At 37.9% G+C, this 26,398-nt stretch overlaps 2 protein-coding genes across 6 annotated transcripts; one reads left to right on the top strand and one right to left on the bottom strand.

Moving 5' to 3' along the window:
* The first annotated feature begins 268 nt into the window (after window positions 1-268).
* HNRNPAB (heterogeneous nuclear ribonucleoprotein A/B) lies at window positions 269-7,726 on the top strand. Of its 2 annotated transcripts, none has more exons than XM_039349242.1 (7): window positions 269-465; window positions 622-968; window positions 2,515-2,683; window positions 2,762-2,920; window positions 3,507-3,638; window positions 6,172-6,259; window positions 6,469-7,726. In XM_039349242.1, the coding sequence occupies exons 2-7, from the start codon at window positions 658-660 to the stop codon at window positions 6,534-6,536; spliced, it is 927 nt and encodes a 308-aa protein (XP_039205176.1). In that variant the 5' UTR covers window positions 269-465; window positions 622-657; the 3' UTR covers window positions 6,537-7,726. The 2 variants fall into 2 exon arrangements, with proteins under 2 accessions (XP_039205176.1, XP_039205175.1); XM_039349241.1 differs by having other exon boundaries at window positions 270-465; window positions 579-968.
* On the bottom strand, window positions 7,631-24,540 carry LOC120310625 (5-phosphohydroxy-L-lysine phospho-lyase-like). Of its 4 annotated transcripts, none has more exons than XM_039349236.1 (14): window positions 23,155-24,540; window positions 22,021-22,289; window positions 19,799-19,917; window positions 18,791-18,950; window positions 18,235-18,309; window positions 17,386-17,473; window positions 17,179-17,295; window positions 16,619-16,701; window positions 16,089-16,314; window positions 15,735-15,889; window positions 15,317-15,406; window positions 10,804-10,934; window positions 10,130-10,176; window positions 7,631-9,939 (listed from the first exon to the last, which is right to left on the bottom strand). In XM_039349236.1, exons 2-13 carry the CDS (start codon window positions 22,128-22,130, stop codon window positions 10,154-10,156), a joined length of 1,377 nt encoding a protein of 458 aa, XP_039205170.1. In that variant the 5' UTR covers window positions 22,131-22,289; window positions 23,155-24,540; the 3' UTR covers window positions 7,631-9,939; window positions 10,130-10,153. The 4 variants fall into 4 exon arrangements, with proteins under 4 accessions (XP_039205170.1, XP_039205172.1, XP_039205173.1 ...); XM_039349238.1 differs by having other exon boundaries at window positions 22,021-22,093; window positions 23,155-24,539; XM_039349239.1 differs by lacking the exons at window positions 22,021-22,289; window positions 23,155-24,540 and adding an exon at window positions 21,473-21,953.
* Between the last annotated feature and the right edge of the window lie 1,858 nt (window positions 24,541-26,398).

The raw sequence follows: 26,398 nt of genomic DNA, 5'->3' as shown, positions 1-26,398 counted from the left end.
TTTCGTCCATTAGAAAAGTGAACTCGTGAACAACTTGAGAGCTATGTGTCTCTTCCTGACGGCGAGGCCTCCACAATTCTATTTCCGCGCTCTCGTAGGCAGCAGCAAGGCCGCACAGCCAGCAGTTAAAAAGGAGGCGTGGCCGAGGAGAGTACGCAAGGGTGTTCACAGCCAACGAGACCGGAGCTCCTACATGAGTGATCGACATGCTTGGCCAGTAAGCGGGAGGTTTGTTGCGGAGTAGCCGCGCGACCCGAGAAGCCTATAAAAAGGCCGGGCGGGAGCGTGCTTTCGCCTCCCGGATAGATGTGCGCCGTCGTGTCTGTTTGTCTGTCAGAAATTGCGCGGGAGGGGAGGAGCCTCTGTCGCCGCTGACGACATCGGCGGAGACCAGCAAGCTCGCGACGAAGCTTTAAGGACCGGATTTCGTTTTTCCTGGGCACGCGAGCCGAGCGGCGTTTAAACGTGAGTCTCGGGAACCCGAGGGGGGAGGCGCTTGTCTTCGCGTGGCGAGGCCAAGTGGGACGCGCGCTCCTTCCGTGCGTTTGGAGGCGCCATCTCTCTTTTTTTTTTTGTAGGCCTCGCTGACGGTGAGAACTTCCGTTCTTGTCGCTTACGCAGGTTCGAGGCAGCGGCGCACTCTCTGGGCTAGTAATCATGGCCGAGGTGGAGCACCAGTTTGGCGCCACCCAAAATGGGCATGAAGCGGCCGCAGTGGCGGCGGCCGAAGGATCCGTGAGTGGCGGCGACGAGGAGCTGTTGCAGCCGGAGCAGCAGCTTGAAGAGGAGGAGGAGGAAGAGGAAGAGGTGGTGGCGGCGGCAGTGGTGGTTGCCGAGGCTGGAGAGGGGGACGGCGAGGGAGAAGGCGAGGAGGCAGGGCAATCAGTAGCTTCTGCAGAAGCTAGCGGCAGCCAGAACGGAGCCGAAGGCGATCAGATCAATGCAAGCAAGAACGAGGAGGATGCGGGGTAAGGGTAGCGGCGTCGTTATATTGCCCCCGCCCACTTTCTGTGGTTTCCGGCGCCATGCACGGCGACAACCTGCTCGGAGTGACAGGCCCGAACCCGCTGTTTTGGCTCGGCTCCAATCCGATTCTTATGCTTTTTCTTGCCCTGCCTGATGTTTTTTGCGGAGGGTGATTGGCGCGCAGGTCCTTCCTTTTCTGGCCTGGTCTTTGCCGTTGAAACAGACAATAAGCCGAAACTGGGCTGCAGCAGTCGGGCCTCCTTTGTTCTTGAAGTTGCCTTTTGTTGGCGCCATGTGGTGGTGGGGGAAGGAGGGGCGGTAAGGCTTCTGGTTTCCTGAAATGGCAGTAGTCTAGGCCTTCCCCCCCTTTCTTTGTGTGCCATGCTAGTGCCATTGGAGGACAGCTTGCTACTATTGCATCTGTACTAAAAGTTGAAAAGGTAAACGACCGTTTCTCCCTAAAATATATTAACTGTTAGTTCGGTGGAAGTCAGAAGTAGCTACTTAAGAACTTTAATGAACAGGAACATGTGTTTCTGAAACTATTTGCTGGCAGTGTAATTTAACTACATCCCCAGGTTCAGCTATTGCAGATCAGTTAGCATGTATGTAGTTTCTTTAGATGATTAGGGAACTCCAGCATAATCCTTGTAGAAGTAATGCTACCTTATTATATTGTATCTGTTTTGTGTGCTTTTCCTGTTCTATTAAATTTTCTTAAGGAAAGTCTGGACTTGAAGAGATTGTGTCTCTTCCTCTCACAAAAAAATCCCTTTTACATAATTCCACTCAGCCAAATTGAAATGGGGGGGGGAACTTGAGTATATCTAAAGATTGTAATGAAGCCAGCCTATTATTATAAAAAAACTGGTATTTAAACAAAGTTTGTGTCTTGCTGAGGTTGTATGCTCAAAATTTTTGAGGTAGAATATTAATTTTTATGATTTCTGCTAGTGAAACACTTTGGTTTGCTTAGTTTTTATTGTAAGTATCTCGGGGCCTGAAATTGAGTGAAGGCAATTGAACCACAGGTAAAACTTATGTAAACTTGTTTTATGAAAGGCTGTACATCACAAATTACAGAAGTTCAATTATACTAAGTAAGACATGATGAAAGGCAGGTAGTCTTCATCTTATAGCCACAATTGAACTCCAAATTTCCATTGCTAAATAAGGCAATTGAGTTTTGCCGCAGTTTGCAACCTTTTTTGCTATAGTTAAATGAATCACTGCTGTTGGAAGTAAATAATGTCATTAAGTGAATCTAGCTTCATCCATTGATTTTGCTTATTAGAAGCTAGCTGGGAAGGTTACAAATGGTGATCATATGACCACAGGGTACTGCAACTATCATAAACACATGCTATTTGCCAAATGCTTGAATTTTGATTGTGTGACCTGCTGCAATGCAAGTGTGAAACACTAATGTTATTTTTTTCAGTAACTTTGAACTGTCACTAAACCAGTGAGTGTAAATCAAGGACTACTTGTATTGCTATGGTAATAGTGGTCATCATTTTTCAGTGTGTCTTACTTACCTTGTTGCAGGAAAATGTTTGTTGGTGGTCTTAGTTGGGATACAAGCAAAAAAGACTTAAAAGACTACTTTACTAAATTTGGTGAAGTAACTGATTGCACAATAAAAATGGATCCTAATACAGGCAGATCAAGAGGTTTTGGATTCATTCTCTTCAAAGAAGCAACAAGTGTTGATAAGGTGAGTGATAGACTGAGATACTTAGACTACTAATGTTACAAATGTTCTGTCGTTCTGATTTGTTGAACTGCTTTGTAGGTTTTGGAGCAAAAAGAACACAAATTAGATGGAAGAGTGATTGACCCTAAGAAAGCAATGGCAATGAAAAAGGATCCTGTGAAGAAAATATTTGTTGGTGGACTTAACCCAGAAGCAACAGAAGACAAAATCAGGGAATATTTTGGAGAGTTTGGAGAGGTATATAATCTGATGCAAGTTTAGATAGGCTAGCTTTAACCTGAAAATAGTAAAGCAAATTGTTTTAATCCACAGTAATTGTAAGTAGAAATATGGGGTATATTACCCAGAGATTGATTGTTACTCAGTACACCAGGTGTCCAGTATACATACGTATTTATATGCTTGTATTTCAGTTAAATTAGAATTGGTTACATCATGGTGTTTCTTAAATGGTTGACAAATCATGTAGCCTGCATACCACATATCTATTTTTGTATTGATTTCTGTGTATTTCCTTGTAACTGATTTTTTTAAGCAAATTTATAGTAAATGGTTTGAATAGGCTTTAATTGTTTAGAGCACCAAATGGTCATCTTACATGAAATTTGCAAATTATTATACAAATCATAATTGTAGAGCAATAATAGTTTGGATTTGTTATATTTATTAATATAGCTTTATCTACTAAGTTCCTGGTACTTTGATAATTGTAGTTTTTAACACAAGACAGTTATACCCTGAAGAAATAGAGATTGACCAGAATTACTGAATAAGTTAATGTAGTATATAATTCCAGTGAACTTGAAATACTATGTTTCTTTAGATTGAAGCTATTGAACTTCCAATGGATCCAAAGACGAATAAAAGAAGAGGGTTTGTATTCATCACATTTAAGGAAGAAGAACCTGTGAAGAAAATTTTAGAGAAAAAATTCCACAATGTCAGTGGTAGTAAGGTAGGAATGCTGCTTATTGTACAGTGGATTGGAATCTATTCACTCCCTATAACTTGCACATAGTTGGAAGGCGAAAAGTAAGAGAATTACACAAAGTTTATTTTGAATATGGAAACTATATAGGAAACAGACTAAATGAGCATAGTATATCTACTGAATAATTTTTTAGCCACAAGATCTATGTTTTTGCATTACAGAATTAGAAACAACATGCAGATTATTTTAATTCCCTTTGCATAATCAAAGATTTGAAGTAACATCAGTAATTGTGGATGGTATTACAGTGTCCTTTTTTTTTTTTCCCAGAAGTGAGGGCTAACTGTTTCTAGACAATATTAAACTTATATGCTTCCTATTTCACTTTGAAAAATGATTCATAATTTTCATTACATTATCCCAAACAAGTTTTAGTTAATAGCTAAATATAATTTGAGAAATATGTAAAGCCTATCATTAAATATAATTTGACATAGTTTGTTCCACAAATTAGTGAAAAACAGGGCTAGTTTGATGTATGAAAGTAGTATATTAGTTAATTTACATTTTCATGGAAAACCCATTTCGTCTCAGACCTAGAAGCTATAGCTAGAAGATATAGATTCTGTTATTCCCACAAAAGGAATATTGGCGTGGAAATAATTTAGGCAGGAAGGGTAGAATGCATAGGCACACAAGTTGCGTGTGTGTGTGTATATATATATATATATACACACACACACACATACATACACATACACACATATACACCTACATATATGTGTGTGTGTGTGGGTCTTTGGTTATTCGGGTTTTCTCCCACGTCAAATTGGAAGTGTCCTGGTGACATTTCGACGAAGTCTCATTCGTCATCTTCAGGCTGGTGTCTTCGGTTTCGTGCTTCTAGGAGCCGAAGACACCAGCTTGAAGATGACAAATGAGACTTCATCGAAACGTCGCCAAGACACTTCCAATTTGACACGGGAGAAAACCCGAATAAGACCTACATACAAACACCCGCGAAAACCTCAAACACACACACACACATACACACACACACAAATACACACAAATAATGCTAGTGTGCTGTTATTTGAATGTCTGTCAAATAGCCTGGGTCAGCTAGGTAATCTACAACATAACAGCCTTTTACAGCATCCAGAACTTGTGACATGATGCTTGATTTTTAGTTTTCTTTCCTTTTTGTTCATAAAGAGAAACCAAAACAGCAAACTAGGGCAAAAATATTTATCTTACCAATGTGATATCATTGGAAATAATCGATGTTGCCCTTAAAGTCACTCTTTAAAATGCAGTCGCTTTCAAAACAGAAACTATCTTTATTTTGTTACTTTCTCTATGGTTATTGCCCTGAATTAGGAATATAGCTAGAAGGATAAACAACGAACAGAATAAGTAAATTCTATTAACTTTTATTTATTAATTTGCCTAGATCCTGTGATAGTAAGGTAGGAAGTTGCTTGATTAGAATATGGACTACTTGAAGAAGAAGGATATAAAGCAAAATACAAATAGTGGTAGAATGTGGAAGTATATTTTAAGAGCAGAGCTTATAGTGGGGGAGCTAGAGTGCTAGAACTTTAGATGTTGCCAAACTTCAACTGCCAATAACTCCAATAATCATGAAAATGATGAGGGATGGTGAATGTTATAATTCAACAATATTTGGGAGGCGCATGTTGCCCTGCTTTGGATTATAGTCAATGTCTAATGGTTTAAAACGCATGTGCTTGGCATTTATAGCATTATCAGATGAAAAATAGGTGTATACAGGTAATCGTTGACTAAGACCACAATTGGGGTTAGAATTTCATTTGCTAAGCAGTGTGCTTGTTAAGTGAGTTGTGCTGGTTTTTATGACCTTTTTGCCATAGTCAATGAATCAGATGTTCATTAAGTGAATCCATTTTCTCCCATTGACTGCTTCACATGACTCCCAAGATGCTGCAGCTGTCATAAATACATGGGTGTTGCCAAGTTCTTGAGTTTTAATCATATGAATGAAGATACTGTGATTGTCATATGTGTGAGGACCATTCCTAAATTACTTTTTTCAGTGCCATTGTAACTTCAAATGGTTCCAAAATGAATGGTTAAGTCGAGGACTATTGTACACTTTTGGCTATGTCAGGGATAGGCAACCTTGGCTCTTTTATGACTTGTGGACTTCAACTCCCAGAATTCCTGAATGGCCCCTGGGCTATGTTCATGTGATATATTTAGCCATAGTTAAACATATTTTGCTTAACCTGTTTCCTGGTGGCAGACAGTATATGGAAATTTAATAATTTAAACTGGGTTTATGCAGCATGAGAGATTAAAGTTCAGTTTTGAAAGAGGTACTGAGCTTATATTTTATAAATTCTAGTACAGTATTAACTTCTGTGCAGCAGAGGTTTTCTCTAGAATATTTGCCCTCAGATTTCATTATTTGGAAGTGTTTTTGTAATCCGGATATTTGAACATTTAAAACTTGTGATATGTATATGTAGTATTGTATGTTAAGAACATCTGTTTTACATTATGATCTTTTCAGTGTGAAATCAAGGTAGCACAGCCAAAAGAAATATATCAGCAGCAACAGTTTGGTTCTGGGGGCGGCCGAGGAAGAGGTGGAAGAAGAGGTATGTACATGCTCTAGTATGGACATATTCTAAAATACATGGTTTTCCAGGTGATTTTCCTTTCTATAGAATAAAGTGTTTTTGAATATAAAATGTGGCTGTCAAGACTATAATTATTCAGTATATGTATATTTTGGAGGGGGCTTGGCTATAGATACCTGCAAGTATGACTAAATACTAATTTAATGCATTTGGTTTCTTATTTATAGGTCAAGGCAGTTCAAATTATGGGAAGGCTCCAAGACGTGGTCATCAGAATAACTACAAGCCATATTGATCAAAAGTATTCAGGTATGCAGTGGCATGCTCTAATGCACAAAACTACTGCATATGTTTTGTACTTAATGCTGTAGATGGACATTACAATTATGTACCAAAATTAACTTTACAATACATTTCTATGGCCTGTTATGTGTATCTGAAGACTTCCCTGGAAATGTCTTTGTTTAATATTTACAGATAATAGTTGTCTAGAGAGTGTGGTGTGTAAATTTCAGCCTTGCTGAAGATTAATGATTTTATTGATAGGTTAAATTGAAATGATTTTGAGGGTCTGCTTAAAGCTGCAGCTTCTGCATCTAGGGACTGCCCGTTGGAGTTAACTATGTTATTCCAGTTGTACAGAATGAGATGCATCTTAGGGAACCAGTATCACTTTCCACCTTTTTATTTTGTATTGGTTTTGTGTCATACATTTCCTGTAATGGAAGTGTTAATTTTACTGTACTTTTTGGTACCTTTTTGGAATCTAATGTATTGTAAGGTATTTTACATGTGTTCTGATTCACCATGACATGGATATTGATGCTATTCTAGCTTTTGAATAAAAAAGCATAATACAGTATCCTGTGCCATTATTCCAGCTATTCTTTTGTAGCTCAGAAAAAAGAAGCCTTAGAATTTCATTAGAAATGCTGGTAGCTGGTTGGATGCGTAAATCTTAGAAACTGGATTTAGAGCATGTTTTAACCCTAAAATTGATGAAAGACCAGCAAAGCTTAATTGTTTAATCACAAATTCAAAGTATTGTTGAGGTAGGAAAAACCAGGAAGCAGAACAAGTATTATATTTCAGGAGAATCTTAGGATTAAGAATAGTATATTATTGTGTAGGAATAAAGGTCATAGGAATTTAGGAGTAAATTTGTAGAATTTAATACCTAAAATACTGAGGGGCTCAAGGCTGTATTTACACACACAAGACAATATTAGACATGCTTACACTATAGTCTGCTTTTTTGTATATGCAAGTTCAATTTAAATCTAAAAACATGCTCAATAACATATGTACAAAACTCCTGGATGCTTATGTAGTACACTCATTTGAAACTTCCCTAGGTTCATTGATCATACTTAAATCTGTCAATCTGACTGGCTTTTGTACTCTTATGTGTTTTATTAGTATTTAGAAATTAAACATTTCATGCTAAAATTATTAAGCAAATATTAAAGCTGCATAAACATTGGATTTTCAGTACTGTTTCCAAGTTTTTTTCAAACTATTTTATAGCTTCTTCCAAGCATATCCTGAGCTATTTTGTAGTTATATTTCGATTTTCAGTAGATAATAGCTGATAGCAGTCCTGCTGTCAAATATGGGTAAAGATTTTTAATGCACTATAAGTACATTACATTCTACATTTAAAGTTTCCAACAATATAGCTTATCTTAGCTAAGTATAAGCTCAGACATGGAGAGAAGAATATAATGCATTTTTATTTAGAATAAAAATTTCTTGCTTAAAGATATTAAAATGACAACTCTGTTTTAATGGAAGTTTTAATTACATGTTTAATAGCCATGATTAAAACTAGGTTTGGAAGAGGAAGTTGTCTCTGGAGAGACAACACAGTCACTTATCCATGGGATAAATAATTTGTTATGAACATACATTTTAATTGTATAATAAATATTAACCCCAAATTAGAACTCATTGTTTAAGATCATTTAACAACAGCTATGGATTGGCGCCAGTTATTTAATTTTTGACCATTTTTATATGGTAATCTGCATGGTTTGCTTGTCAGGGCACTTGAATAGTAACAAATAAGGCTTGAAAATAAAATGAGTTTTGCTTTTGACAGTTAAAAATACATAGTTTAGTCATGCTGAATTGTGTTCTCTGAGAAATTAAAAGGTTACGGAAAATATACCTAACTACTTACAAAGATGTCCACTATGATATGGGGAAATTATCAAGTCTTATTTGCTAGAATGTCAAATCCTACTAACTGAAGATGAATTAAATAGCTCTTCTGAAGGTGAAACTATTAACTACCGCACTCTAGAACTTATGAACTATAATGGTAGAAGTAGGCAACCTTACATCTGAGTTACCTCTGATCAGGAACTGCTAATCATTTAGATATAAAATGACTATTATGATATAGTTCAAAGTTTCTGACTATCACTAGTCAATTGGAGAGCCAGCAGTTCCTGAAAGAAATTTTCACATTTACAATAGAATTACAATTATCTGTCTTCTCCCTGGCTAAGAAACTTAAAAGATAGCAATTTTGTTCTCTGTAACAGATGTGACTGTGGGCTTTCCAACCTTACTCGCTTTTGAGTATTTTAATATTGTTTTCATCCTATGTGTTTTGTTTGCCCCAAAGAATGGAACAGTTTTATGACTGGTACAAATGTAGATAGTTGAATGCTAGTACTATATTTTGCATGTTTTGACAAGTAAGCCTATTTGTTATTAATGTACAGGGTAAAGGGGAATTGAAATTCTGTTAAGCATATTTTACCAAATTTTTAAAAATTACGTTTTCATTTGATTTAAGTCACAGGTCTTAGGATTTGAAACATTAGAGCTTGACATAGCAAACATAAAACAGGATTTTACAATAGAAAATGCATTTCGTAGTGAAATACTTAGATTTAGCTGTAGCTAAGAGAAGAAAGAAACTGCTTATGGAAAAATAAGAGGTACCAATCTGATACTGTTATGACTGAAAGAAACATAGCAAAACAATCTTTAGCAAAGGAATTTCATCTTAATGCTACAGAAAAACAGAAAGTTAATATCTTTGAAGATAATAGTCGTTAGGCTGTCCTTAGAAAATGGCTTGCTTTTCATCTGTTACAACATTTTTGGTATAAATACTTCTTGATCTATCAGCTTCTTAAAATAAAAATTCCCCTTTATTCCTGAATTACTGTAATGGGAAAGCTATCCTTTCCAAATAAAAATAGGTTATCCATGTTGGTGACATACTGATTTTCTTTAGTAAATAAAACATTTTTATGAGATGCTAAAAAAAATCTTACAAAAAAACCAATTCTCATGAGTGTAATGTTTGGGTGTTTACTAAATAATGGATTCCTACTGATTTGTTAATAAAACGTTATGAAGAAAACAGACTTATTGGATCAAAGGTGATAATTGTGAAATATAAATATAAATAAGAATATATATAGTCCTGTAACCTGTATAGCACAAGGATGACAAGTTATATTTTCTTGATAAATTACATTTTCCTCTCTACTATATTAAAAGTTGCATTAGTGGAGATAATAGCAATAGAGCTTTGAAAAATCGGAGCTCTATTGCTAAAAATGTCAGCAATACAACAAAACTACATAGACTGGATTATGAAAGCTTGAAGAAGTCAGAATTTTATTATTGTAGTTTAAGTGTAGAAAAATGGTAAAATTCTGCACCATGCCTGTATCCTGTAAAAGATGAATGAAAGAATTCAGTATTCACATGGGAAAGCCAGCAAATTAAATTTTTCATAATTTATGTTTGACACGCTGCTGTTGACTATATATTGTTGGAATATGATTTGATACATAGTATCTATTCAGGATAATGACATTAATGGCTTCTGCTTTTTGTATATAATAGTATGTGAATGCTTACCTCTTGTAGCCTTGGAAATCATCTTTAGGTTTTTCTTATCTCCAATTCTGCAGAATATTCAATTAGAATATGATTGTTGCCTACCCATTTTTCATAGGCCAGAATTAGTATTTACATATAATCAGGAATGAAAATCCTTCATTCCAGTGGCACAAAAATATTCCTAGTGGTCTTCTTGCTGATTCAGACTATATTTATTCTTACATCCTCCCTCCCCCAAAAATCTAAAATGGAAAATAGAATTGATTAAAGGTGACAATCATAAAGTTAAAAACTTTCTTCCATTTAGACCCATGCTTGTTTTTTCATTACAGTGATGTCTACTCTGGGAGAAAAAAAATAATTGGTGCTAATTGGTGCATTCTCAAAAGGAGAAAAGAATTTAGTAGGAAAGTCGTTCAGTATAGAAGAGCTTCCATGTAATTTTGCATATGTAAACTGTACATATAGAACAAAATACAATAATTTTAGTTTAACTGTCTCTTTCTAGAAAGAAATAGCTGAGAAAGAGGACTGGCAAATTCATTGATATTCTTAGAACAGGCTTTCAGACTGCAAAACCTTTGACATTATTGCTTATGTATAAAATGCTTTATTTATTTAGTTCAATCTGTAGCATACCAGATAGGCAATCTGTTATTTAAACCAATTTTAAAGAGCTTTCCTCTACTTACCTGTTAATATCATATCAAGTTTATCAACTACTGACTCTGCATCCTTTGTATTGAAACACAGTGGTGGCTTGAACTTAAGCACATTTCTGCCTGGCCCATCTGTGCTCAGCATAATGAATTCTTCCTTTAATCTAGAGAACCAAAAAAATAAAAAATAAAAACATGGCTGATTTTAGAAGGAGAAGTATAAGTTACCTACTTGGATTAGTATGGTCATATAAATCACATTTACAATGATATATGAGCTTTATCAATTTTTGGGCACAATGGGGATTTTGGTTATCACTTTTGGGCAGGATTTGGCATTTTTCTTTAAAACTGTAGACTTCCTGTCTGGAGTGCCACTCTCACACTGGCAGTGAGATCCTGCATGACCAAGAAGCTTAAATGTTCCAGAAATATTTTAAAGCTGGAGATGGAAAAATCATAAAGTCCCCTTTAAAGTTGCCTTACCTCATTAGGTAAGCACGGTTTTCAACATATTATGGCCTCTGTTACTGGAATGACAGAATCAGTCTGAAAGGATTAATTACTCTTTAAATGAAGGTAGGGTCAAGAATTTGCTTTTTTCCCCTTTGTGGGAGGAAACCCTCTTCAGTCTTGGTTCTGTCTCGAGACAAGGTGGATCTCATTCTGTGGAGATTCTCAGTCATCCAGATCACGGTTGTTCCAAAGATGCTTTTTCACGAGGCAACTGGACTTTTTTTCTCTTTGAAGACATTTTGCTTTTCATCCAAGAAGCTTTTTCAGCTTCTTGCACTACTCAGGTGACTCTGGTGATACAGATAATCTTCCAAGTGGCATCAGTGACTCTAAAAAATGCAAATGACCAGCTGTCTGCAAGGAATAAATCATTCCATTCCCCGCCATCCAGTCAGAGCTGAAGAAGCTTCTTGGATGAGAAGCGAAACATCTTCAAAGAGGAAAAAAAGAGTCCAGTTGCCTCAGGAAAAGGGTGGATTTTATTTCTTTATCAGCTTTAATAACAGCCAATAACAGGCAATGATATGTAGAGATGGAAAGAAAAGTAGACCAAATCTCAGAAAATGTTTGCTGCTCCCCCTCCTCTCACAAAAACCTACTAGCAAGCTAGCTGAGGAATAAGGCACACACATCAGAGTGAGCTCCTTCAGTAGTCTTGGGGAATGATTCTTATTTCAGCATAATCAGTACATTCAAGATACCAGAGAGTGGGATCTAGAACTGCAAGATCAATTGCATGTTGTGATCTGGTGCTAGTTAAACACAGATGTGGCTCACCTGTCCAAGGTCAGGTCACATACAAGCCCTTCCTGAGATGAAAACAATTTGGAAAGTTGCTCACACAAGTGCTGATAAAAAGCAAGTACAAAAATGTAGTACCAGATTACGTTTAGAGAAAATCCTTATCCAATTGTTATAGCAAAGATTGAGCAGTGCTGAAAATAGCTTGATGGCCCTGCTGTTTACAACCACTGTGACACATCCCTCTAAACTTATAGGAGAAAAGTCCAGCAGAAAAGATGCCTTCTAATAAGTTGATATGCATAGGATTCCACCAAAATCAAGCTGGCAGATTTAAGAGAGATTTTTTTACCATCTCCAGGATGTTCCAAGCCACAAGAATTAGCAAAAACATCAGAACCATAAAATGGATACCATCAAAGTAACACTTGTCAGGATTTTTTCCCATTTTATTCACAGTTCCCAAAAGGAATTGAGAGTAGAGAATGGTGTTGAATATTTAAGGGTCAGAATGAATTCATCAGGTTATGAAGCAGATTACAGCATGGGATATCCTGGAGTTGATTTCCTTAAGAAAAGCAGCAGCAAAAAGGATCAATGCAAATTTCCTGCTTCCAAGACAGAAGAGATTGAGGCTTTGTAACTTCCAGCTCTACTCTTATGTGTTCCTATCAACACTGACACATATCAGCAGCGAAGCAAACGACCTGGAAACCTTGCTGGAACTAAGTGATCGGGCCCAATAGTTGACATTCTTCCCTTAAGATGCCCAACTACTGTCAGAATCTACCAGTTGGGCTGGCAAGCCTTCCAGAGATGATGCAAGAAACACAAAATATCAAGCACCTAAGGTTTCATAGAAGGACTGAATAGGGACTGGCAGAGTCTATTGGTACAAACACCTTACTTCATCCACCTAGATCATCAGGAAAACCTTATCTTATTCTAGCTAGCAGAGGGTGCAGGCCTCTAGTGCAAATGGGACGCCTTTAAAGCGTCAGCTGGGTAACAACCGTTTCCCTCCAAAAATAAGACCAGGTCTTTTTTTTTTTTTGCCTCCAAAAGAGGCACCAGATCTTATTTGGGGGGGGGGGTCTTTTCCACTCACCTTGCGATGGCGGCACCAACAGCCCCACCCAGCCGGCCCACTTTTTCTGGGGCTAAAGGAGCAGCTTCATTCTGCAGCTGAGAATGGAACTTGGGCTTGCATTTCGCAGTCAGAGGCCATTCTGGAAGGCTTCTGACTGAAATGCAGCCCAGGGGACGCCACAGAAGTGGGCTGGCGACGAACGGCAAGTGTCGATTCATGGGAGGCCTGATAAGTGGGTATGGGGTGCATGGGGCAACTCTACCCCTCCCCATTGCCTGCCCTAGCTTGATTTTTAGGTGTGCGCCTCCCCAAAACTAGGGCCTTTTTTGGGGGGATAGGGCTTATATTAGGCCCTCCCAAAATCAATCTAGGGCTTATATTGGGGGTAGGTCTTACTTTCAGGTAAACACAGTACTCAGTGAAGGGAGTGGAGTTTTCAGTTGGAGAAGCATATTTTCATGGTCGATATCTTGATTGTAATGATTGAATGCAATTTTTGAAAAATTGGTCACAAAATATGAGATCACAGATTGAATGCAGTTCTTAGACTGGGAAAAGGGGTTCCCTGGATATAGGAAGGATGTTCTTTATTTTCTTACCCAAAGAGGTGTTAATTCCTTAATTCAAGATCCACTCTCGAAAGACCAAAAGAACACTAAATAAATCCATCCTACCCAATAATTCATCTCTCCCACCCCTTTCTTATATACGTCAGATCAGTATTTATTCTTTGAAAGTATATTATAGCTGTCCTTAACACATGGAAAACTGTAAAAGAGTTTGTTCTTTCCATAGTAGTAGAAGGATTTAAACAATGTAACAATCCTTGAATATTGAGTTAGTATATATAATCAAACTTCTGAGTTAGTATGTATAATCAAACTTACTAGCTGTTCTGTTGATAAATTCAACATTCATGTCTGAAAATATACCTAGGGCAGCTAGGGAGGAAATAGGGGGATGCAAACTCTGGTTTTCAGATACAGAACATTCTAGTGCAGCGGTTCTCAACCTGTGGGTCGTGACCCCATTTGGGGTCGAACGACCATTTCACGGGGGTCGCCAAACAACGCAGTCCGCCATTTTTTCCCCTTTTCCTTAGCTGTGCTACTCCCTTTTATTCTATTGGCTTTTGAAAGCCAATAGAATAGACTCTCTTGAATAGAGTCTAATTCTATTGGCTTTCAAAAGCCAATAGGAATTGTCCAGGCTGTCTCTGCCCTGCTGAGCCGCCAAAAGTCCCATTCTGCAAACGGTGCTGCAAGTTGTCTGCAGCGAAGGCGAGCTGTCTGGAAGTTTCCACCCCTCCCTGCTGAGCAACTACTAAAAATGTAAGTAAAAGAGGGCCAGGGGTGGGAGGTGGGAGGCCAGTGGGCGCAGGGAGGGTTGCTGGTGCGCGTGGGGCCCGGCGGGTGTCTTACCTCCCTTGGGCTGGGCCAGTTGGTGGCCCAGCCGGTGGTCGCCCTGCGCCGTCGCTGCCCTTTGCCACCCGCCTCGGCTGGTGCAGGGGGCGGCACCACGCATGCCTGGTGCTCCCGGGCAGAGAAAGTCCTCGACTTACGACCGGTTGGGCAGTCCTTGACTTACGACCGGTTGAGTAGTCTTCGACTTACGACCAGTTGGGGGTCGCGGCATTAAAAAGGTTGAGAACCACTGTTCTAGTGTTAACTAGTATACACCAGGCCATCTGTTCCAAAGGTACCTTATAAACTGCTAAAAGTAAATCTAATTCTCTTTTGGGGTCAGATCATGTCTTAAACATAGTGACCATTTTTTATTATTCAAGATTAAAAACTACTATTGGAACTGCCCGATTGATACATCCAAAGAGAAAAGCAGAATCTAGGGAAATCATAGTAACTTATTGTACATTGCATGTACAATTCTGCATACATAACGGAAAAGAGATGTGCAAACTGCTAAGTTCTCTATCTGTAATTCACTTGTGAAATGTGGAGGTATTGTCCACAGATTATTTAGGGAGATAGAAGGTAAAAATAAAATGGGAAGTACTCATCTGTCTACCACTACCAATAAATCATTAAGATATTCTAACTTTTTCATTCTTAAACTATTTTTTGTGTGTACTCTGAGATGCTTTGGTTATTGGCTTGGAGAATTTAATTAGAAATCTGGAATAGGGATATTTCTAATGAAACTGTCCAAGCAAATAAGCAAAATATCACAAAGTATCTTTACCTTGTTACGATGAATTCTGCTTCTTTGCTAGCAGGTGATCTTTTCTCTCGGTCTTGTACTAAATCTACACCAATAAATAGTCCAACACCCCTGTAAAACAAGGCAAAAACATGAAGTTACAATTAGAATATAGAATAACAGAGTTGGAAGGGACCTTGGAGGTCTTCTAGTCCAACCCCCTGCTTAGGCAGAAAATCCTATACCGTTTCATACAAATGGTTGTCCAATTTCTTAAAAACTTCCAGTGTTGAAGCATTCACAATTTCTGAAGGCAAGTTGTTCCACTGATTAATTGGAAGTTGCAATAAAGAATTTTTGAAATTTGGGACTGCTAAAAAGCCTGCTAACAAACTGGGAACTATGTGGCAAGTATGTGCTGCTTATATTAAATAATTAGTAAATGTTTTAAAATTGATACCTGATATCTCCAATTAGAGGATGTTTAGCTTTTTGTTGATTGAGTAGTTCCATAAAGAAGTTTCCCACATGAAGAGCGTGGGTTTGAAGCTCTTCTTTCTCAATAACATCCAGGACTGCTAGGCCTATTGCACAGGACACAGGATTTCCTCCAAACTATGAATGGGAGGGAGAAATAAAAGTTAAAATATATTTTCTACACAAAATTGCTTGTCAAAAGCATATGCCAGTCAGAATTTTATATATTGTAGTGGCAATCTGGAAAATACCTTATACATGAAATATACTAAATACATAGTAATACTCAAGCTACACTAAGATGCATTTTAGAATGAAAATGTGGGTGACTACTTACTGTGTTAAAATACTCTACTCCTGTTGCTGAAAATGCCTCTGCAATTTCCTTCGTTGTTGCTACACAAGCCACAGGATGTCCATTCCCAATTGGCTTTCCCATAGTAACAATATCAGGAATAAAATCCTCTCCTTGAAGTTGAAATGCCCAAAAATGTTTGCCAACTCTGCCAAAGCCAACCTGAATTTCATCAGCAATAAATACACCACCTGCTTTGTGTATATGCCTATTAAAAGAACAAGAAATATATTTATGCAGAAATGGAACAGATCTTATTAAATTTAGGGTTAAAACAAAAATATCTCCAACAATTCACTTTTTCCAAAATTAAGCAGCAGCAACCAAAAACAAAATCCCACCAAGGAAAATTAAATATTTGTTAAGTTAAATCATTTCAGTTTTAATTACTGAAATCTTTGGGAATTAAAACTGGCTCTTGCAGAAGTTAAACATCTTTAAAGTCCTTAAACTTGAAACAGTTTAGAATAAATAGAAAAAAAGCAGAAGAAAAGTTAAGTATGAATACTTACTCTGCAACCTTTTGGAAATAACCAGGTGGTGGAATGATCTGTCCGGCAACACTAGGCAAGGATTCTACAAAAAGTGCAGCAAACTGAAAATGTATATAACATAATTAGTAGAGGTATACATATGTGCATGTATCTGCCTTTTGGATATATTAAAGCTTCTAATTCAAATACCTTAGGTACCATAGTTGAGTAACAACTACTATAACACATAAGAAACTTGAATTACCCAAACAACAGTGTTTGAACATTTGAACTTTTTTTTTTTTTTTTGCCAAGAGCTATGAATTATAGCCAACGATGTATTTTTTTTTTCTTTTCGAACATGATATTCCACTAAGATTCTTTAGGATGCAAGAAAATTACTCAATTTTGCTGGGAGAGTTGTCTGGAGCAAAATGTAAGAAATTATAATGAATGATTTTTTTTTCAAAATTTCCTGACTTGTTAATTGATAGACAGAAGACTCTATTGTAATGGCACACTGGATAACTGACTAAATTCATGTTAGTTAAAAAGAAACACAAAATGATAAATACAGAAACTTTAAAGACAATATTTACCTTTCTGCTTTCTTGGTGTGCTATGTCAATTATTTTTTTCACTTCATCAGCATATGCTGTGGCTGGATCCTTATGATTTTCTCTATATAATCCTCTGTATGTATCTGGAAGAGGAGCCTATTAAAAAATTAATAGTTGATTAGACCACTTGGTTTTAGGTGAATTGGAAATTAACAAGAAAAGGTTAATATAGTCTCTTATGCCTACCACATGGACCCATTCCTTTTGGCCATCTAGATTTCTGAATTTGTATGGACTTATGTCAATCAAAGATGTCAGATGTCCATGATAAGCACTTAAAACAAAACACAATAATCCACAGAAATACATAAATTCTACCTTGGTTTAATATTAGCACCAGAAAATTGTACACATCCAGACTGCCAAACTGTAAACCTATTTTCTAATTTATAATACTTTCACATATTTCAGCTGATGTCCTAGAAAGCAAACAGTTCCCATAAAGATACATTTTCAGAATTCTACTCTGATTATACGTATGTATATTAAATGCAACTTGTAATTCAAAATATGGTCTTTAGGATCACGTACACTTAGCTTTGAAATTAAATGGATGTACCTAGATTAGGAATTCAGTTTGTTTGATCTTGGCTTCTTGGAAGAATAGCAGGATTCAAGTTAAAAAACATGAACGTTAAAAAACTACCATTCTGATACTGATAACCTAAATACTTCTTACTATGAAATATAGGTTAAATAATATTTAAAAGTTCACTTCAGAAACACAGAGTTTGTGACTCCAGTTATTATTGAAAGAAAATACTCTTGAGCCAAACTAAACCTGATAATTATAAAAGCATGTTCTTATAGTTTTTTAAGAGAACAGCATGGAAGTGATTAATACCCCTTTGTCATACTTCTTTAAAGGCTTCCTAATCTAACCTATATCCTTCAGATTCCCTGGCAGCATTTTCCTGTCCAAGTTCTGGGCATGATCCTGTTTAGGTTTTTCCAAGTTCAGTTAAGTTGATTAGGTGCTGCTAGCTGAATTGGACATAGTAATAGAATGCTATTTAAAACATTGTATATACTTACTGGTCAATAACAATAACGTCTTTATGTTTTGTATATTGCCGTGCCAGTCTAAGAGCAAGATCATTAGCTTCTGATCTGTAATGGAAAATTCTGAATTTTCTCCTTGTTCATATTCAGTCATCTATAAACCTGAATGGTTTCATGTGTATCAAATGAGGGCATACTGGTATGAAAATATGAGCAGTATTAGATGTATGTAATTTTTAATAAACTTTAGTTGAATGGATAAAAGAAAAAATACAGATACAATAAACAATTATAAGAGAGAATTCTGCAGTTATTTATATGCAGTGTTTCATTACGGTTGCTAATGTATGATTAAAAGCCTTTTGATTATAAAAAATATGCGAAAATATGAATGTCATTTTTTTTTACAAAAATGGAAAATACATTTTCATTCATTCTGGTTAAAGGAACAAATACTGAAATAATATAAATATCAAAGAAACGAAGAGGTGATTATCCTGACAAACAGTTCCATGAGGTGATAACAAATTTCAGTTCACTTGTTCTGCAAATAAGGTATAAAGATGCCTATTTTTTTTTTTAAACCTACCCTGAATTCAAAAAATAGAAGGAACACAACTTCTCCGGCAATGTTTTAGAAAGTCTTTGTGCATAATCCACCAAATTGTCATGCAGATACCGAGAGTTTGTATTTAGCAGTAAATTCTGCTGATGAGCTGCTCTGACTACTTCAGGATGGCAGTGCCCCACTGAAAAAATAAGGATGGGAATATAGCAATTTCAGTGACCATTCATGAATTACTGTATATGCCAGCGTATAAGACGACTTCCGGAAGTGCTAAACTCGGTGCCAAAGACGGGAGTCGTCTTATACGCTGGAAATACTGGTAGTTTCTGGCGTATAAGACGACGTTCTAGGAAGGCGACTCGGCGATAAAGACGGGGGTCGTCTTATATGCCGGGTCGCCTAATACGCCGGCATATACGGTATTTAAAGACTGTATATAATTCCTCACTTGTTTTATTTCCAGCCTTGGAAAATCAAAGGCAGAATTTAATGATATCACTTCAGTTATCACAGGGGTGTCAAACTTGTAATGTCACGTGATGTGTCACGATGTATCGTGGCTTTTTTTTCATTGCCGGTAATGGGGTGGACTCGGTTTTGGCATGACACATCCAGCCCGGAGGCCAGCAGTTTAACACCCTTGAGTTATCGGATATACTTGCTAGGGGTGCACTTTCACAGAAAAGTAGAATGGCCTCCTGTCTACCATTTTGTCTTGGTCACCCAAACTTTTAAATATCAACTATAGCCTTTATTTTTCTAAATAATTCTGTCCTGAATCATTGTTAGCATATTTATTTTCATCCTGTAGGGTTTGAATGAAGTGAATGAATGAGTGCAGATACTGTCTATGAGAGCAAACACAGGGCCACATAAATCTACTACTGCTGCTGGGTGATATGGACAAGTTAAATCATGGAAAAGGAAACAAACATTTTGACAATTTAGAAAGGACTGGAGTTAAATTTACCTGACTACACAGTTTAGACCTAAGAGACTTTACTAAAGAGAACATAATTTCACACTTGCCTTGAGCAACATTATTGATACAGTCAAGGTACTGGTTTCCATTTTCATCATACATATATTGTCCCTTTGCCCGGATAATCTTCACTGGATCTTCTGGAAAAAAAAGCTTGCAGGATGACCTTTAAAAAAAGATAAAAAAATAAACTTAATTGGAACAGATTAAAAATTCTACCACCAATATGTTGTATATTTGAGGTAATAAATCACAAACAAAATTGTTTAATTAGTTACAATGATACAATAATACACCCTCTTTAATCAAATTCTAAGGAAAATGTTTTTGAACTGAGTTTATTCAGACATGCCTGGTTGCAAGTAATTTGAGCAGCTAAAAGTTGCTTTCTGTAAGAATTTTTAGCACGCTTATATTTCTGAATACAATCCTTTATATATATAATTGATCTGTGGACATTTTAACAGAAGCGCAAAGTCAGGAACTTGTTGAGGTGACATTTAATGTATATTTGCAGGAGATGTGACAGTGAGTAATATAGTCACTGACTTAAAACAGTTTGCTTAGTGACTGAAATTACGGCAGCATTGAAAAATAACCATTTTTCACACTTACGATCATTGCAGCCTCCCCATGGTCATGGGATCAAAATTCAGACACTTGGCAACTGACTCATAATGAGTAGAGTGTTCCAGGACCACGTATTCACCTTTTGTGACCCTCTGAGAAACAAAGTCAATGGGGAAGCCAGATTCACTGAACAATCATATTACTAACTTAACAACTGTAGTGATTTGCTTAACAACTGTGGCAAGAATGGGGTAACAAGTGTCGTAAACTGTCCTAAAAAGGGGCAAAACTCAACTAATGTCTCCCTTAGCATCAAAATTTTTGGGTTCAGTTGTTATAAGTTGAAGACTCTGTCCTGAAAATACTACTTCTAAGAACATAAGTATGGTATAGTTCTGCTGGATCAGGGCAAACCCTTTCTCGAAGCATTTTGTTTCTCACAGTGACTAATTAAATGCCTCTGGGGTACTCCCAATGCATTAGAGGCATACCCCTCCCCTGCAGAGTTCCCAAGCAACTGTTACTTGAGGCAAGGCAGTATTTGTTTTTAGGACTACTGGCATAGATGGACTTACCTACTGATGTGGCCTAGATATGGAAATAAGCTGCCTGTTTGGGCCTCTTGATGAATGCTCTTAACAGACTTACATATTTCTGAGGTTATAGCTGTATTGGACAAGGTTTCACAATAGACTTCCCAGGAAATCAAGTGAAAATGCTTGATAGATGCAATGAGTACAAGATGGGTAGAAGTGGGATTCCCTATTGTCTATAGCTTGGGTATCCAACCTTTTGGCTTGCCTAGGCCATTTTGAGCGAATAGGAATTGTCTCACTGCATATAAAACATATAATAGTTAATGTATATAAATCAAATACATTGTGGGGCTGCATTACTAGCAGTCCAGGGCCACATGCGGCCATGTTTTGGAGATGCCTATTCTTAGTTGTTTTCAAACTCCTACAGCATGACGCTTCACTGTGCCACTAGCAATGAGAGGAGTTGTGCAACTTTCAACCAAAGGCCAGCATTGCAGGTTGGCTTTCAGTGTGCATGCTCCTAATGCAAATATCCCAGCTTCCGAATTACAGTCATTATGCCTTACAATACTTGTTGGTGACGCCAAGAGCAATAGATTTACAGAGATGTACCTTGAACTGTCCTTGTATGTAGCAGTAGATCACATAGGACAAAATGCCTTTCCTTATAAAGTTTACTTGTGTTTACCCTCATATATCTAAACTAACCAACCACTGGGTTTTCAAATTAGATTCACGCTCAATTATCCGCTCGTTCTCCGGGGAAGAATCACGTCGCCTAGACGCGCTAGCTAGACCGTTCTGTGTTGCTTGACTCCACTATTAGGGAAATCCTCGAGACGGAGATAGAATTAAATGTCAGCAGCGCGGGATCATCAGGTTGATCCTACGGGTGAACATCTCGATGGGGGCTTATAAAGCGGATCTACGCAGCTGTCCCCTTTAGATCTGCACTGCGGGACGAGGTGCAACAGCCAGGCGCCCGCGAAGACGAAAGCGTCGCGCCAACGCCAGCAGCGGAAGCGCAGCGCAAGCATATTGCAGCGGCTCCCCCTTCACTGCGGGATGAGTAGGTGGGCGCCTCGCACTTTACGACACAGGAAGGGCAGCGCCCTCCCCCCCCCTCCAGCAGACTTTTCATCCGCCGCCCCAGCACCTACCCAATGAACTGCTTCCGTAAAGCCAGAGTCTGCTGGCGGTTGCGAGTCTCGGCGCTCATGGCTGTTCCGAAGTCTGGGAGAGGAACCGTAGAGATAGGAAAGGTTAGCATAGGAGGAGTCCACGGGCAAAGCCGCTCTCGTGAGGCACATTGATAAGAATCGCTCCAAACGACGCCGAAGCCCACGTTGGCATTTGGACTGGCATTCGGAGTGCGGGTCTGAGGTTGCCGCGGAGGACTCTAGTTGGGTGTTTTAAGTATCTACCTGGGCTGAAATTTGGAAATACAGTTACATTTTCGCAAAGCTTGAGCCAAACTGAATCTGCTCAAAAGTTGTTTAGATCTCCTTCAAAGTGAAGGGAGCCCGAGGAGCGCGCCTCTCTCTACAACTAAATTTGGGTAGGATTTGAGGCTCAAAGCTAACTGCCTTAAAAGCGTATTTTTTATCGTTTTTTTTTTTAAGAGGTGCTTACTCTACATTTATGCGGCCGGAAGCGAGCGAAGAACTTCGGGCTCTTATATTTGGAGTAAATTACGACACGGGACGAGGGGGCGAAGGCGATTTAAACTATTGCGGGTCGAGGTTTAAAGGCCGTATCGATAAGGAACAGTCAAAGCGGGCGAGAGTTTTCCCTTGTTAAAAGCACTTTATCTAGTGAAGGGCTGCGTTAAAGGCGCCACATCTATGCAAGAGACAGCAAAGTAATCTTTCCCAAAGCAGAGCTCTGAATCTTTCGCAGCAGTAAAGCGGAAAACGAAGGGAAAACATCCTCGCACAGCACAGCACTGATAAATGTCTGACGTGGTTATCTCGTAATCCTTGCAGCCACCCTATATGGTTCCAAGGATTACTTTTTTAACGGACGACTTGGAGTGCAGATCCCATAATAGTCAGACCCCATGAGCAATAGGAATTTTACATAAATTATATGGCTGTGCATTTAGCAGGCGCCAACATGGGCAAGGCTGCTGTAAGAGGAATCGAGTAATATTCTTTATACGGCAGATACTAGAACTAAATAATAATTTGCCTCGGCGATTTGTGAACAGATAATGATGATCTTTTTCATTAACTCAAGCTACAATTCTCAATGCTTTTACCTGGAAATAAGTCTTACAGAATGAGTGGACTTACTTTTGAGTAGACCTGTACAGAGTTGCACTGCCTGCTTCTTTGCTGGGCTGGCTATGCAAAATGGCAGTTGCCGAAATGTTCCAGGCTGGCAAAAAGCTGACGAAGATTTTAAAAAAAAAGTAGGATGGAGTAAAATACGAAGTATCTGGAGTTGTCCTGCACAATAAACTCTTCCAGCTTTTCTGCAGGAAATACAAGCTGTGGCTATGAGATATACATGGGATTGATAAACAGACAACTGTAGCTCATTATGGCTGTATCATTAAGATGAATTTTTAAAAGTAGGAATTTCTCTCTTATATTTGGTACTTGGCAAAAACCCAGTACCGTGCATGTTGGTGATTTATTTTCTCTTGAGAGGTGTCCACAAGACTGCTTGACACATAAAACCTGTGTGTTTCTAAAAATAAGTGAATTAATGCCTTATTCACAATTCAGAAGACTAATTTTCAGAGAGGAAGGTTTCATCTTTGTTGTACCACAGCTCGGGATTCAGGGAAATGGCAGATTTTTCTATCAAAAATTAATTTCTCAGTAATACTGAAGTCTACCCTGATAGCCGTGGCCTTAACATTTGCTTGTGTTGATAGTATATTTGCTTTTTTGGGACAAAGATCAGACATTTATTGATATATTTTGTTCATATAATTTTGACGTAAGTCAAGAGCAAAGCAAAACAACAAACATTTTCTGGACTAGTGACTTAGAGAATTAGAAAATACCTTAGCATGAAAACCATTTATCTCTTGTTTTAAGATCTTGTTTTATGTACAAATTAAAACAAAATGGGAGACAGCATTTAAAACTGCTCCTGTTTGAACTTTAATCCCATCTCACCAACTGGGCCAAAATTGTAGTGTTGAAATTTGCTAGCAAAATAGCTGTGTTTTAGTGGGATGGTTCTGGAATTTTGGGAGAAGTTTCTGAGCAGGGATTCCAAGAATAGAAATGAGAGTCATTTGCCTAACAAAAGTCCTGTTCTCAAACCCAAATATTGCATTTTGGGAAGAATAAAAAAAAATTCATGATTGCAGTGGCAATTTTTCTCCAGATTTTGGAAGAAAGAATTTTAGAATACTGTGCCTTATGACAAAACGGTTTAAGGTTTAGTATATTGTAGAAATATACCCAATTGCTCCTTATTCAACATAGGAGAGCCAATGTCATATAATGACTGAGGTGCGGTTACAGGATTAAAGACATTCAGGTTGAAGTCCATCCTCAACAATAAAATATTACTAGTGAACTTTGAATCAAAGTCTTTCAGTCTATCTTCCTCTCAAGATTATTATGAGTAAAATCAAGAGGAGAAAATACGACTATGTCCAAGAATTATGCACAATTTAAAACTGATTAAGTGCTTTGTATCTGGTATAAACAGAACTACTCTGAAATTCATTAAAGCACAGATTTTTGTTTAAGTGTCTGTGCAAGCTTGATAAAAGATGCTGCTGCTCTAATGAATCATATCAATACAGCACTGTGTCCTTAAGACAGCTCTTTGTCTTCCAGAACTCTGCAGAAAACCATTGCTGCTTCATTGAGTAGAAGACAATTGTTTGTATCAGTCTAGAGCAGGGTCCCCAACCTTGGCAGCTTTAAGACCTGTGGACTTCAACTCCCAGAATTCCCCAGACAACGTGGCTGGCTGGAGAATTCTGGGAGTTGAAGTCCGTAAGTCTTAAAGTTGCCAAGGTTGGGGACCCCTGGTCTAGAGCACTTCTGGATGACTTTTGAAATGCGATTTGCCTTGAGCACCTGGCTAAAATGGTGTAATATACATTCAATCAATAGCAAATTAACTTTTGTTAAGCAAAATGTATTTTAGCATGTTATTCTAAATATGTATGTCCCAGATTACTAGCTGTTCTATTTCACCTGTAAAATGCTCTGTAAAAATGGGAGCAGTGTATTGTGGTTTTGGTTTGAATTTGTAGACCCAAGGCAGTTTATACTACGTAAGAATTTTTTTTTTAAATCATTAATTCTTTTTGGGTGGGTGGGGATAGAGTATAGGATATAATGAAAATCCCAGCTATGCTAATGTTCTCCGTTGTTTTCTGTAGGTAACAGTTTTCTTTTCTGGGTTAAATTAGAATTAGCTTCCTTCCATGATGCTGTTGTTTGTCCTGGTTTACCTTTATATATATATGTATGTATGTATGTAAGTATGTATGTATGTATGTGTGTGTGTGTGTGTGTATGTATGTAATCAAATCAGACCAAATCAGATATTTTCATTATAGTCTTTGACCAGCCTTTACAATAAAACAAGTGCAATAAAGGAAAGAAATAGCTTACTATAAGAATTTGTTATTGGGGAAGGGAAAAGTAATAGGAAAATAAAACAATGTATCTAAAAGTTTTGCAGTTGTATAGCTTGATGAAGGTATTGGGCTCCCTGATGTGTGAGTGAGGGGTTAGCATCCCTTAAAAACATAAAATCGATCAATGTGGCCCTTGTATTTGAAAATGACTGGGGTGATCAGAATACATCTTAGGGCACCTTAGGAGGACATGAGTAAAAGTTCTGCCTCCCTGGATCTACAGAAGCAAACTCTCTGCAAATAAGGAGCCCTATGAAATCTTCCCCCCAGTAAAGTGTTAATGAAATGGCATCAAAGTGAGCTCTGGAAAAGGCCCATCCATAACAGTTTAGACTGTGTAGTTACCCCGCTTACGTCTAACATTTGGCGATAGAATTCAGCAGCATTGGTGATGTCATTTTGACAACCAACACCCCTGATTCTCTCTATTACTATTGATTTGGCCTTCTCCAGGGCTAATTGGCCAAATATTCAGGAGACAGATCAAGACTGCAAAGTTCTGCTAAACGGATGCCATGCCAGTGACAAATTTGATAGCTGTCTTGAGAGCAGCAGAGGCATCAGGCCTGTAACATGACTGTGAGTGCTGAGATCAGAATCCTAGTCTAGGCCTGAGCCTTAATATTTGGCACGGTAGCTTCAAGCCTCAATACTGCATTTGATTGAATGGCTTCAGAGGCCCCTAAGGTCTATTGTATCCCATATAATAGGTTGGTAACTGTTTTGGCTATAAACAATTTAACTGCTGCTGGGATGTAATTTGCCCCGTTGCCTGTGCAATTTAATTATTGCTTGTGTGCCCTTTTGGGTAGTAGAAGCATAATTTACCTGGGCTTTTAATTTCCTGGAGGCCTGTGATACTGTGCCCAAATATTTAAAATATTTGACCTGCTAAATTCATGTTAGAAAAAAATTGA

This window comes from Crotalus tigris, unplaced genomic scaffold (genome assembly GCF_016545835.1).
Source record: "Crotalus tigris isolate CLP2741 ecotype Arizona unplaced genomic scaffold, ASM1654583v1 scf7180000018239.1010054, whole genome shotgun sequence".
Lineage (NCBI taxonomy): Eukaryota > Metazoa > Chordata > Lepidosauria > Squamata > Viperidae > Crotalus > Crotalus tigris.
The sequence above is the reverse complement of the archived record's forward strand: the minus strand, read 5'-3'. Positions and strand labels throughout refer to the sequence as shown.